At 52.3% G+C, this 12,651-nt stretch overlaps 4 protein-coding genes across 4 annotated transcripts; 3 read left to right on the top strand and 1 right to left on the bottom strand.

Moving 5' to 3' along the window:
* Positions 1-1,628: 1,628 nt before the first annotated feature.
* On the top strand, positions 1,629-2,101 carry VFPPC_14933 (hypothetical protein; the record flags this gene model as incomplete). The annotated part of the gene is made up of 2 exons (XM_018292699.1): positions 1,629-1,728; positions 1,785-2,101. 2 exons carry the CDS (start codon positions 1,629-1,631, stop codon positions 2,099-2,101), a joined length of 417 nt encoding a protein of 138 aa, XP_018144423.1.
* A 1,257-nt stretch (positions 2,102-3,358) lies between these two features.
* On the top strand, positions 3,359-3,700 carry VFPPC_17777 (hypothetical protein; the record flags this gene model as incomplete). The annotated part of the gene is made up of 1 exon (XM_022429463.1): positions 3,359-3,700. The coding sequence occupies one exon, from the start codon at positions 3,359-3,361 to the stop codon at positions 3,698-3,700; it is 342 nt and encodes a 113-aa protein (XP_022285499.1).
* A 193-nt stretch (positions 3,701-3,893) lies between these two features.
* On the top strand, positions 3,894-5,618 carry VFPPC_12618 (hypothetical protein; the record flags this gene model as incomplete). Its single annotated transcript, XM_022428839.1, has 2 exons — positions 3,894-5,402; positions 5,451-5,618. 2 exons carry the CDS (start codon positions 3,894-3,896, stop codon positions 5,616-5,618), a joined length of 1,677 nt encoding a protein of 558 aa, XP_022283864.1.
* Positions 5,619-9,187: 3,569 nt separating this feature from the next.
* Positions 9,188-12,636, bottom strand: VFPPC_17778 (transposase; the record flags this gene model as incomplete). Its single annotated transcript, XM_022429464.1, has 5 exons — positions 9,188-9,496; positions 9,591-9,839; positions 9,889-10,028; positions 10,114-10,794; positions 10,845-12,636. The coding sequence occupies 5 exons, from the start codon at positions 12,634-12,636 to the stop codon at positions 9,188-9,190; spliced, it is 3,171 nt and encodes a 1,056-aa protein (XP_022285498.1).
* Between the last annotated feature and the right edge of the window lie 15 nt (positions 12,637-12,651).

The following is a 12,651-nucleotide window of genomic DNA, read 5'->3' as shown; positions in this document are numbered from 1 at the left end:
CGAGTGCTGCGACGGGGAGGGAAGCTTCTATGACTAAATTCCTCTACCGTTACGACAACAACCGCAAAGAAAGCAGGCGTAGAACCGAAGGCAGCTATTCCTGGATCCGCTTTGGCGGCTGTTTTAGCTATTGGCGGGTATATGGCTTAATTCTTTCAACCACAGATGGCCGTCATCTTGTGACGGTACATGGGCACGCGCAAGGTCGTGTGCGACTTGCGTAAAATGATTGTCATGGAGAGGAAGGGTTTCTTAAGTAAACCTCCGACTAGGCTAGTTAAAATATCATTCTGTCGTATCCTCACATCTAAGGATACCGTCCCATTAAGCCACCTCAAACCCTACAGGCTGCTGCACTACGTAGGCGCATTTAATTACTAGCTACTATATATATTAGTGTATGTCTGTGTGATAGTAGACATAATAGTACGATAACATAGTACAATAGGCAAGTATGATTCTACTACAAAAGCACTTCAAAGGAAGGTAGGACGGCTCTTCATCTCACAGGGAACCGAAAGTAATACTATGCGAACCAAAGTCGGCCAGCGTCAATTCTTCCGCGTTGAGATGGGCCACCCGACGAGTGAGAACTCGTGGCTGGATGAGGAGGTGGTGAGCCGGAAACGTGTGGAGGGATGAAGCACCTTGACTCGTCGTCGACCGACTCTGCGGCCCCTGCCTTCTGAGTCCCCGATGGACCATGAGACGTGATGGGTAATAGAACCTCGGCAGATAAGTTGAGTTACTGAACATGCGGTACTTCTATAAAGCATCTGGGGGCTCCGACGTGTATGAAGTTGTATGTGCGTGTCGTGTCTGGTGTCGCGTGGGGTCATGGGCAGGCTTCATAACATCTGAAAGTCCCTTAGCCTGTACCAAGCTAAAACACATCGCCATGGCTTCTGGCTTCGAGGATAGTGAATGGGAGCATTAATATTCTGTTTTACTTTTGTCAAGGCGAGGTTTCTCAATGTGAAACAGACTAATCTCCCAATCTTTCCAATCTGCAACTCCAACAGAGTGTTTTGCCAGGGATATCGATACCCAAGAAACCAAACCTTACAATTTCCGTATTATCTTGACTTGCTCCTTGTCGCGGTGCGTCCGGGTATTGTCTGATCTTTGTGTCTGTCACATTTCATGCAAACAAGGACACAGTACGGTCCTGTGCAAGGTCTGCTGACAGTGCCCCAGCTGTGGTCCACTCCGGAATGGCAAAAGTGTACCCCAAACATGGCGCTACGTCCCGAGGTAATGAGAGAGTTGCGTGCTGCACACGAAATAGTTGATAGCTTGTGTAGCAGAGCGGTGATGCTGATAATAATGTGACGGGGCCTCCGAAGTATATAAACAGGACACAGCTACGCATTCTTCGATTTGAAATCAGCAGACAACTTACCCTCATTTCCTTCCCTGGCTTTCTTCTTATGTTTGTTCTCATTTAGACTCAGTTTGCGACAGGGTGCCATTTATCCTCGATTTCTGTTATCATCACTTTGCTGCATCATCTCGTTGTCTGAAGAGCCAGGCTCTCTACAAGTACCCATTTGCCTTTGACTTGTTAGTACTGGTCACAACAAGTTTATTTTCATATATAATCCTATTGTTAAGTACAGTTATTCAAGATGAAGGTTTCTGAAATACTCGCCTGTGCCATGGCCGTTTCAGTGCAGCTCATATCTGCATTTCCAGGCAATGAATTGGAGGACCGGCAGGAATATGGCTGTAAGCCCATACCTGAACAGACTTCGCCATTATGCCAAACGTTAACGCAACCACAGCTGTGCCTGGCTTGTTAAATACCGTCAAGGCCCTGGGAATTCGTCGGCCCAATGGAGTCAACAATGGGAACAAAGATGCTGCCTTCGGCAACGGAGCCAATGTCGGCAGCGCTCTGGCAGCGCATCGGGCTGACCCAGCTCTCGCCCCAGACAAGCGCGACATCGCGGCTGGGGACTATCCGAATGCAGATGGATATTCGCTCGCGGCTAGACTGGCCGACGATGACGCTAGTAGTGAGAGTGCAGTGGAGGTAAGGAGTGTGTCGCAGAGGAAGGCGGCAGCGCAGAGGGCGAATGGCGCTCTCAACTCCGCTTAGGGAACGGTACACCAACTCAAGGGCTCGCTCATTTTGTGTGGTGTTAAATATGCTACCGTCGACAAAGGAGTCAGTTCATGGTGAGATTTTGTCTCACGCTGCCTCATAAGATGAAAGACTGCTCTCAAAAAGCTATCTACTGCTCTGTCTTGTTTGATTCTCCTTGGTATTGGTTCCATTTGATTGGACGGCGTATCTACTTTCCAGGCCAGGTTGTCCACGTAGTAGTGCAAATACCCACGAACTGCTTGGGCCGCCGGGCTGCGGCCGCCCTCAGCCCGGGCATCGCGCTCGGCATCATGATAGCACGCTGACTGCAAGGGGCTTGATTGGAGTTTATTAGGATGGTCTCTATTTGTACGCACCTATGGCAGGCTATAGGGGTCACTGTTGCAAAACCCCAAAAGCCCCGACGAGCGTGCCAAATTCGGTTAGCTGGCCCAATGCTTGGCCCACAGTACATTGCTCGATGTACTTCAGCGTTCGTTTCTTAGTTTTTCGGCTTTCACGAAAGGGCGTTGTCATATCAGCGGGTCCGCGGCGGACCAGCAGGGTTCATTTCATTTCACTCAGCGACTTGACACATGAATGTGGTGGTTTGGTTTGACATAGCTAATGCTTAATTATCCTCATTCTCTTCTTCTTCATCTTCATTTTCATCACCATCATCTTCTTCTTCCTCGTCTTCGTCCCGCTGAGTGAGCTGCTGATGGTTGTGTCAGTAGTTGAATTACACCTGATGGCCTCATCATACACACAATCCAAAGCTTCACAGCCTCAGCAAGGGCCTCAGCGATGGTCTCCAGCGCTATAACCTTTCTCTCTTCGAGGCCCTTCTCTGCTACCTCGGCAAACGAAGCCAAAGCAGGAACTTGTGCTGAAGTGGCGAGAGAAGCCGCACCATTACCCCAGGCTCGTAACTGTTGTGCTGCGCGCTGTGCAACAACGCGCCAGGCGTCATCCGGATCGTCATCTGCGCCGCTGAGCCGTCGGTTCAGGTCCCAAAAAGCTCGTACAGCAGCACGAGCTCCAGGGGGAACCTAGAGAGCCTGGTTAGTAACTCATTACTCGGCAGCGCAGAGATTGCTTTACCGGCTTGCATGTGTGGCCGTTCTTTGCGCAGTCCCAGCATGCAGCACCAGTATCTATCCCATACATGTCAGCGTAGCAGGTGTGACCTGATTCAACCAAGCGTACTATCCTGAGAGGCACATTCATGGCCAGGCGCTTTGGTGGCGCGGGTGACGCAGGGGCGGCATGGGAAGTCACGAACTGCGCCGCGGGGAGGGGCCTTCTTCGTCTGTTTCTTCTGTTTTGGGGGGAAAATTAGCAGTCGTCGCTTCGCACGAGGGCCTCCTGGATCGTACAGTGATTTTGGATGGGGATTCGCGGACGTCGGGTTGGGATAATCTTTTCCTTTTGATTGTGATGTTCCTGCTGCGAGAGCCTCCCTCTGTCGTACTAGCGGTTGCTGCTTCGCTTACGTCGACGGAATCTGTTGTGGGCATGACTCTGCTGTTGATAACTAGACTTTTGACGGCTATGATGGTACGAAAGGGAAGGTGGAAACTAGATTGGAAAGGATCTAGGTTCTACTAAATATTCGGGTGATGAACAGCGTGGATTCTGTTTATGGTCCGGGCGAAGTTCCGCAAATAGCCCTGGAACTGATCCGCAGCGGATCAGTTGCACCACCGAAGCGGGGTAGTGCGGTCACCATTTTGTAATGAGACGGGCCATCATCAGTCCTTCTTCCCTACCGGCATCAAAAGAGCTTGTGCGTTCCCGAGTGATGGCGCGCCCACCCAATGCGATCGATCAACACCGTGAATACGTCACCCATCTTTACCTCAACGGGGTCTCGCGGAGCAGGATCAAGCACAAGCTTCGAAGACACCATCATGTCACTGCCAATCTCAGCACAATTTCTCGCCGAATCGCAAGCTGGGATCTCCCGCGTCAGCAAACCCGCACCAAAGAAACCCCAGAACTGATCGAGACCACCCGCGACCTGATATTTCGCGTTGGGCTTACCGAGAAACAAACACTGAGCGTTTTACAGAAGCAGGGTTGGCCGATCACGAAACGAGGTCTGAAGCGCATCAGGCTGCACCCGGACCGCCGCTGGGTACGCAGAATCAAGAGCGATGAAGAGCGCCTTGCGCTGCTGGAAAAGACAGAGCAGGTCATTATCGAAATGACACGACGTTCTAATGCCATTTCCGGATATGGAAAAAGTCTCCTTCAGCCTTATCTTCGTCAGCAAAAGCAGCTCTGGGTGCCTAGAGACCCTCTCTTTGCGATGTACAAAATTATGTTCCCGAATGAGATCGAGATGCGGAAAAGAATGTTCCGCAGAAAGAAGGGACAGTTTCTTGTGCCGGGACCGAACTACCAGTGGTGTATTGACGGCCATGACAAACTCAAAGCGTATGGTTTCGAGATCTATGCCGCGATCGATGCTTACTCCCGCAACATTATCTGGTTCTATGTCGGCCACTCCGCAACGACCGCCTTGAGCGTTTTAAAACAATATTTGGCCGCCTGTGGCGCCTACGGGATTCGGCCATGGTATCTGCAGGCAGATAGAGGCAGCGAAACGCCACTGGTCGCAGCGGCCCATTGGAACTTTGCTTTGGCGGCAGATGGACGAGTGGAGTGGAATGGGCGGGTCCTTCAGCAAGGAAAGCGCCTAAAGGATTCTTACAAGGCTGCACCAAGCACCAAGAACGTGAAAATAGAGAAATGGTGGGAGAGTATGCTGCACATCTCCTCCCGGCAGTGGGTTGACTACTTTGGGGAGCTCGCCAGAGACGGTGACTTCGATGGCGATATGTTGGAGGATCAGATTGCCATCTACGCAGTATATGAAGATATATTACGCCAAGAACTGTTCGACTTTGTGGAGGCGTGGAATCTTCATCGAATCCGCCTTCAGAAGAATCGTCCCCACGTGGTTCACGGCCAGCCCTGGATGAACTACCATTACCCAGATCCCGACAAGGCGTGCAACTGGGGTATCCCCATTGACCACTCAGTTCTGGCTGAATTAGAGCGGCCATTGGCTGACATCGATGTTAATACTTGCTTAGAGCCAGAGACAAAAGATTGGTGCCGCCAAGTCCTTGTCGAAATGGGCTACAACCACGTTGCCCTTGGAACTCACCATGAGCCTGACAAATTGCGGCCGTTCAAGCGTTTCTACCTAGGCCTTCGAGACAGGATCATTCAACACATCGAGAGTGGCCGGCAGCCTCTATTGGCATATCGCAAGGCGCCAACAGGTGGCATCGCTGAATATGTGAGCCTCACCGTTTCCGTGCGAGTTGGCGAATCTGATTACATATAGGAAGCATTATACGAGCAAGCAAATCAGGCCTTCCACTATGAGCTTGGTGATACGGAACCAACAGAACAGCCACTTGTTGAACTAGGATATGAGGATGAAGAAGGGAACGACATAGAAGGAATCAGTGATGACGAGGATGGCGAGATTTCTGATGAGGAACCCGAGTAGTCAATCCTTCCTGTTATGTCGGACAGCAAATGTTACAGGAATCTTAGTCCCTTTGAAGCGTGTGGAATGTGCTGGTGGAAGTACTCCTGCAATATCGGTGGTAGAGGGTGGGGCTTGATCGCTCCCAAAGTTTTGAGCAACGGACTCTCGGCTTACCTGTTATTCTTGTCAGCACTAGACTGTGTAATGGGGTGATTTGGTCTCTTACAAACTCCGGGCCCAAAACTTCTTCACCGTCTTCTTCGTCCACTTCATTTTCGTCGTCTACCATGCCTTCACGCCCCTTATCGCCAGGGATGCTGCGAAACACTAGATCATGAAGAGGATCTTCCACTTCGCTGAGGTCTACCACATCTTCACGGACAACGATTTCGTCAAAAACATCTTCACGCTCATCGTCTGTTGGGCTCTGGCTGGAGGGGGTCGGAACAGGTTCTTCTTGCTTCAACTAGACGGGTATCTCTTGCTTGGCCTGATCCATGTTCCTAGCGCCATCCTCTTCCGTCATCTGTCTTTCCTTTTTGACGCGCTTCTTGTGTCCGGTGGCAGGGCTCGTATCCTCTTGCTTGATCTTCCGTTTCTTTTCTTCTTTGACCGGCGTCGAATATTCATCTGGCCTCAGCGGTGTGACTGGCTCCTGTTTATCAACAACAAACGTGGATGTCAGAACCACCAATACCTTCAATTGCCCTGCCTGGTTGTTTCCAAAGTGCCCGGATGCGAGCATGCTTGACGGCGTAGCGTACTTATCGGTATTGGAGACGGTAACGATCTTCTTGCAAGAGAAACTAGAAGCGTACGATAAGCTCCAGAGATCTCTGTTAGTGAGATCGATCGCAGGCGGGAGCGGACGGAGATGGTCGAACAAAATTGCGGTGAACGAAGGCCACGTCAGTAAATCTGCCGAGGAAAACTTGATCACGGTGTCCTTCAGAGGCAACACGGTCTCTGGGATCTCGACTGCAAGCCCATTGAAGTATCTTGTCTCCAAACTCACTAGCAGGAGACGTACATGGACCCATTGATAGCCAGTTCGCTGCCTCATAGGTTTTCTGGTGCTTCCTTTAGAACTTTGAATAGCTCGGCTGGCCGCGGATGCGACAGACATAAAATGGGGATTGCTTGACGACTGAGAGGGAGCTATAACTGCCCGCGTGTTCACCGTATCAGCTGAGAAAATCTTGTTGGGGAGGAGTTGAGCGGCGCGTCTGATGCTCATCGATGACACTGGTTTTGGTCCGTCACGCAGCAGCAGACTTGCTGGGCTGACTGGCCGTGGCGGAGAGTCCTCGACTTCTACCACCTCATCATATGGGCCAGGAAGTGCTGGAGTTTTAGACCTGGCTCGTTGCTGGGTCCGAAAGGGGTTGGCCAAGCCGCAACGGCCACAATAGTTGGCGCTTATATATATGGTGGTGAAGAGGTCATAGTGCTTCTTTCCGTCTTGGATGCAATAGATATGCCCGGAGGGGATCTTTGAGGGATCCATTTGGCTTGACGAGAGATGAGAGCAAGTTGAAGGAGACGAGGAGAGGAATCCTGTTTCAGACCGAGCTTTTTAATTAAGGAGAACAAAACAACATCGTCCTTCCTTTACGGTGGATGATGTCGCTAGACCGGTTTAAACAGGAGGTTGCTGCGCTTGTCCGCTGCTGATCAGAAGCGGGGTTGGTGCGGTGATTCTCCGTCCGCCCATCGTGATCCTCATCGCGAGATGAACGTTGTCGCCAGCTCGTCCTTCACTATTGTGCATTCAAATCGCGACTATAGCAACCGAAATTCTTGTATTGACTTTATATAGAAAGATCAATTGAGAATTGTTGAGAAACGAATTCGCGATATGGCGCTGAAAATCATCTGTCTAGCGGCAAATGGTTCGCCATTTTACAGTTGACGTACCGAGTAACCTCAATTGATCGATTAGACTGGCAGCAGGCCGCGCGAGCCCGCTGCTAGTCCGCGGTACATGTTTGATGGCGACCCGAAGTACCCAGATGACTAGGGACGTAAGACCCTAAACCTAAAACGAAACAACCGGGGGGTTTTGCAACAGTGCTCCCTATCGCCCACCGTATGCGTAGGGCAATGTAATGTAATGTAATTTATTTACGCCCGGAGGGATTGTCCCTAAAGGGCCATAACGTTGCGCTACTTGCTCAATCTACCCTGTAAGCTGTACTCCTAAAGCCCGACAATGATTTCTTTCCTTGGCACCCGCAACCTCATTTCATCAACTGGCAGTCCTGCTCTGAGGTCATTCCCCCGGAGTGCCCAGCATCCCATCTTCGGAGCTGGAGCTCGGCTTGGTCAGTTTGAGGTTGCGCGGCTCGGATGTTACGCGTTGATACCAGTCCACTAGTCCAATTTATCGCAGGTTTGCCTGTTCCTGTCACCTGTCTGCCTCTAGCCTTCCCGTTGCCGTTGCAAATTTAATCGTCCTTCGGACAGCCGCCATGTCGGGGTTCCATCCCTCGCCATCCGATCCAGACTTGCCTCCCAGGAAGAAAGACAAGTTGCCCATCTTGGTCCGCTTATATCGTATTAAGCCTTCCCTTTCCGAATTCCACCGTCTGCACCGAAAGAGGAAATGCTCGACTGTCTCTGCCGCTTGGCCGCAGCTGCATTGATCTGTTCCCACAGCCCTAATGCTGTGCAGGTATCTATTGAAGCCGGCACTTTCCTGTTCGTAGCTGTATTAGTATCCTGGACTCCTTGGCATTTAGAGCGTCATAGATGGTCCGCGTGTGCTGGCCTGGAAGCGCTGTGTCTATACGTTGCGAGTACCGTCCTACCCCATGGGTATCCTTTGCCGCTGCTGTTGCTGTTGGTTGAGTAGCAGCCTGGTTCTCGTAGATCGTGCTTGATAGCTTGCTTTTTCCCGAACGCACCCGTCCTTTGTAGCCTCGCGGGCCGCTGTCTTGGCCGCCGCACCCGGCCGGAAGCCCTTATGCCCTGCCGGCACCCACAGCACGGACACCGGCACATCTCGCAGATGCGGCAGCCTCGCTTGCCTGTACACCTCTTGGACTGCCCGTTGTCCGGATTGCTGTCGAGGGTGTCCTACCACTTGAACGGCTGCCCTATTGCTGCTAACGATAACCACGTTCCTGTGCGGCAGCTTTACCGGCACATATCGAAATGCCCATGCCATTGCCTCTAGCTCGGCTATATACGGGTTTATATCCTCACGCGGCCCCAGCGTGACTGAGAACTGGACCAACACATCTCTCTTGCCCTTTGCCGTCACATACTCCACGCAACCCCCCATGCCGACCATTCCTCCCCTCTCCGAAGGGACGCCGCACCACTTTGATACGGACGCCGCATCCTTAGGGACGCCGCACTTTTAGCGCTCCTCATTGGCCCCAGACTCAACTAGTCAGTCAACCAGCCCCCACAAGGCGGTGAAGACAATGTGCTACACCAGGCCTTAACAGTGGAGCAACTGGTTGATGGTTGTCAATGTTGGGACTCCCTCCCAAGGTGTCACGACTCAGCTCGCGCATGTTTTCACCAAAATCTAGTGCGTTCGGGCAATTCAGCTCATTCTTTTTTTTCTTTCCTCTGCGCTACAGCTTGACTACAATGCACTGTTCCTCCCTCCCCGCCGAGTATAGGGCATCTTGTTCCTTGGCATTTCTTTCGCCTCTTCCCTTGCTCCTCGGAGTCTCATTGCCTGCAGTCTCCGCAACGACCTGCTCCGTGGTGTGGCCATTTCCCGCCTTGGTCCAGTCCAGATAAGCCATCATCTCTTCTTTAGTCCATTCCCTCTTACCCGTTGTAGTTGTACAGAGCCTTGACATCTGCTCGTCGTCCAAACACCACGCATAACTTGTTCGGTCATACCGTAACGGGAGTCCCATTGCCCTACGGTATTCCTGGTTGGTTTTAACACTCCCACGGGGTTGGGCCGCATACCAGGCGCTCCTTGCAGCAACGTATCTCAGATAGATAGCTCGTGGGGAATCGTACCTGGGCGGTGAACATGGATGCGGACTGTGCGAACGCGTGGTCGTAAGAACAGGTGACGTGGGTAGCTGGGGCGCAGCTGTAGCAATGGGTTGAGGTAGTGTTACAGCCGTCATCGAATGCGAATTTGGGTCCCCCTTTGGATTTACGGTTGAATCCAGTAATGCGGCTGACTGTGAAGCTGGTTCGGAAGCAAAGAGTGATTGCGAGGGCAATTCCGGGTACCTCAAAAGGCATGTCTTCGAGGACTTTCTATGGCCAACCACATGACATTTACTGCATCTGCTTGGAGCCCGTGTACCAGTTTCGGCTGTTGCAGACCTCGTTTGGGCTGAAGGAATTGCCGTCCCGGCACTAGATAGTTCCCATTGACACCGTCGTCTTCGCACGCTTGGCTGTGTCCTCTGTCCGCTTGCCCGTACTCCAGTCGTCTTCCCAGACCTGAGAGGTAGTGTACTTCCTTGGCTTGGCGGATCCTTTGGCTTCTGGATCGTGTCGGATGGGCAGCCGGCCAAAGTCGACTTACTTCGACCTCCACATGATTGGCCACGGTGCTGTGACCGACTGCTCTGAGGCTGAGTGCCAGAAACTCGACGGCTCGCAGTTTGCCTACTGGATCCAACTGCCATACTTGTCGGGATAGGCTGGGGCTTGTTTTTGGGCCGTCCACGAAGATTGGTGGCAATCTTTGGGTCCAATATGCGGCGGTATACGTCGCGGGTTACAGGCTCTCGCAGATGCCACCGCGAGTGTATATCCCACTTAGTCAGAGGCACAGCAGTCACGAGCTTCCGATAGAGCGTGTGATGGCAAGGGATCCCGAGCTCAATAGACACATTGCAATCGTCGTTGCACGTTGTAATGGCATCCGGCCACGGATTAGACGGGCTCGGGATGCCTTTGAGTGCCTTGCGGTACTCCCGGGTCATCATAGAAAGTCCTTTCTGAGACACAACATGAGGAATGTCGCCAAGATACTCCGAGCCACGCCCTAGGTGCTCTCGCGCCGTCAGCACCTCGTCCTGGGCACAAGCTTGACGAAACTCCCTCTCTTGGTCTTCTAGCATGCCTTGGATTGCCTCGACCAGCCGATACAAATGGCTCATGCCATTCAGGAGATAGCTCTTGACATTGTTGTTGCCGGCCTCCGTGCCAGAGGTCACTCGAATGCCGAAGTTGCTACCGGGCGGGGGGCGGGAGGGGGGTACTTCCGGATGAAGCACCGAGCCCACTGCTCTCTCACAGGCATGTATGTACTATAGAGATACGCAAGAATCGCCTTCTGGTCACTGAATTGTGTGCAGAGGCATTCCCAGGCCTTCTCGTGATCCTCTTCCGTCTCAGCAAACACCACAAGTCTCCACAGCATGAGCACTCCGTTGTAATCGTGGGTTACAGATTGCGGCGAGTTGTCTCGAGTAATCGGCTCTTCTTGTCTTTCAGATTCCTGTACTGCCTGCCAATCGCGGTCGTTGAGGTCTGCATCGTGCTCGTCTGAACCTGAACCACCCTCTTCGCTGGCGACTCTATCCCTCGTAGCATACACCCACCTCCGTTTGGACTGCAGCATTACATTTGAGTTGATATGATGGATGCATATCTGCTGTTGGGCTTCGGCAAACTCACCCCCAAGGGCCAGCTTCATCTGTTTGTCAAAGTCGGTGATAACAACATCGGGAGTCCGGATGCCGTCGCGGCTGAGCAGCGCACGTACACCCTTAGCAAGGAACTGGAACCCTTCAAGCCTCTCGTTGTCGATCAACCCAAATGCGGCGTTAAAGACAGTACCCAAGCAGGTTTGCCCCGTAACTTGGAAAAGGGGCAACTTAAAACGGTTGGTGTTGTATGTGTTGTCGAAACTAATGACCTCAGAGAACCGCTTCCACATCCGGAGACAGTAAGGGAACGTCCATACCAGCCCCACCAGACGGTCCGGCTCATCTCTGTCCCACTCCGCAATGTAAGGTATCCCCTTCTCGTCAAACAACCTGATTAGTGCAGCCGTAGAACTGTAACAACCCAAATTTTCTCTATTAATCCGAGCCCTAGCATTATAAATATCCCTCGGCACATAAACTGAATCTGGGAAGTGATCTCGGACGATGCCACCAATGTCTCGTGCACGAATGCCCACCCGCCGACTGGTAGACTGAATGGTCGCCTTCACCAGACTAGTTAACCGCCTATGGACAGGGTGAGCGGCGGCATCAGCGCTACGCCTGTGGTTGTGTTGGTGGTGCTGCAATTCTGGAAAGTGCCGCAGAGTCCATTGGAAGTTGTTCTGTGGCAAGGCCTCAGCGATAATCTTCCACAGGCACCCCAGCTTTCGAGATTTTCGCTTCCGAAGACCGGCGCCCCTTCCTGGCCGTGGAGTCCCATATCGATCACATTGGAAAATGTATCGACTTCGTTGTCCCGGTCGAACCATGCCGTTGGCCTTGACGGCCCCAAAACCATGTGCTTTCGCAAAATGGTTTACTTGAGTAAGAAGCGAGTCAACAGACGGAGCTGGATTCCCGGGGATTGGTGGGTTTGGTATTTCGTCAGTTTGGGATCCCGAACTTGCATCGGACAAGTCATGCTGTTCTGACGGTACGTCAACCTGGCTAGGGACGTTTGGTGGCAAAGGGATTTGATCAGGGCCCCTGGCTAGTTGTGATACACCCGCTTCTTCCTGCAGCCGATGCCTTTCATTAGCCCATGTGCGCTCCTTTCCGTGAGATAAGGAAAGAGCAGAGGCGAGGTGTCGATCGGCTCCTGCAAGCTGGCGAGCCAACCCCAACGCAGTCGGAATGGCCGTCAGCTTTGTTATAGCCTGCGTTATCTGCTCGTCTTGGTTCTGTCGATTGGTACACGGCTCCTCTCCTATGGTCTTGGCTGGGTCTGGTATCAACGTATCAACGTGCTGTAACTGCTGGCTTGGTTGATACTCCGAAGTGCGATAGTCGTTTCGGAGATATATGTCCGATTTCCGCCACCGAACACCTGGGATGTCCTTTCCGGTTGAATCGTGAAGCCCAGGCAGGAGACGAAATACTGGTCGAGTCATCCTGGGGGCACACCG

This window comes from Pochonia chlamydosporia, chromosome 3, assembly GCF_001653235.2.
Source record: "Pochonia chlamydosporia 170 chromosome 3, whole genome shotgun sequence".
NCBI classification, from domain to species: domain Eukaryota; kingdom Fungi; phylum Ascomycota; class Sordariomycetes; order Hypocreales; family Clavicipitaceae; genus Pochonia; species Pochonia chlamydosporia.
This window is presented reverse-complemented; position numbering and strand designations above follow the sequence as displayed.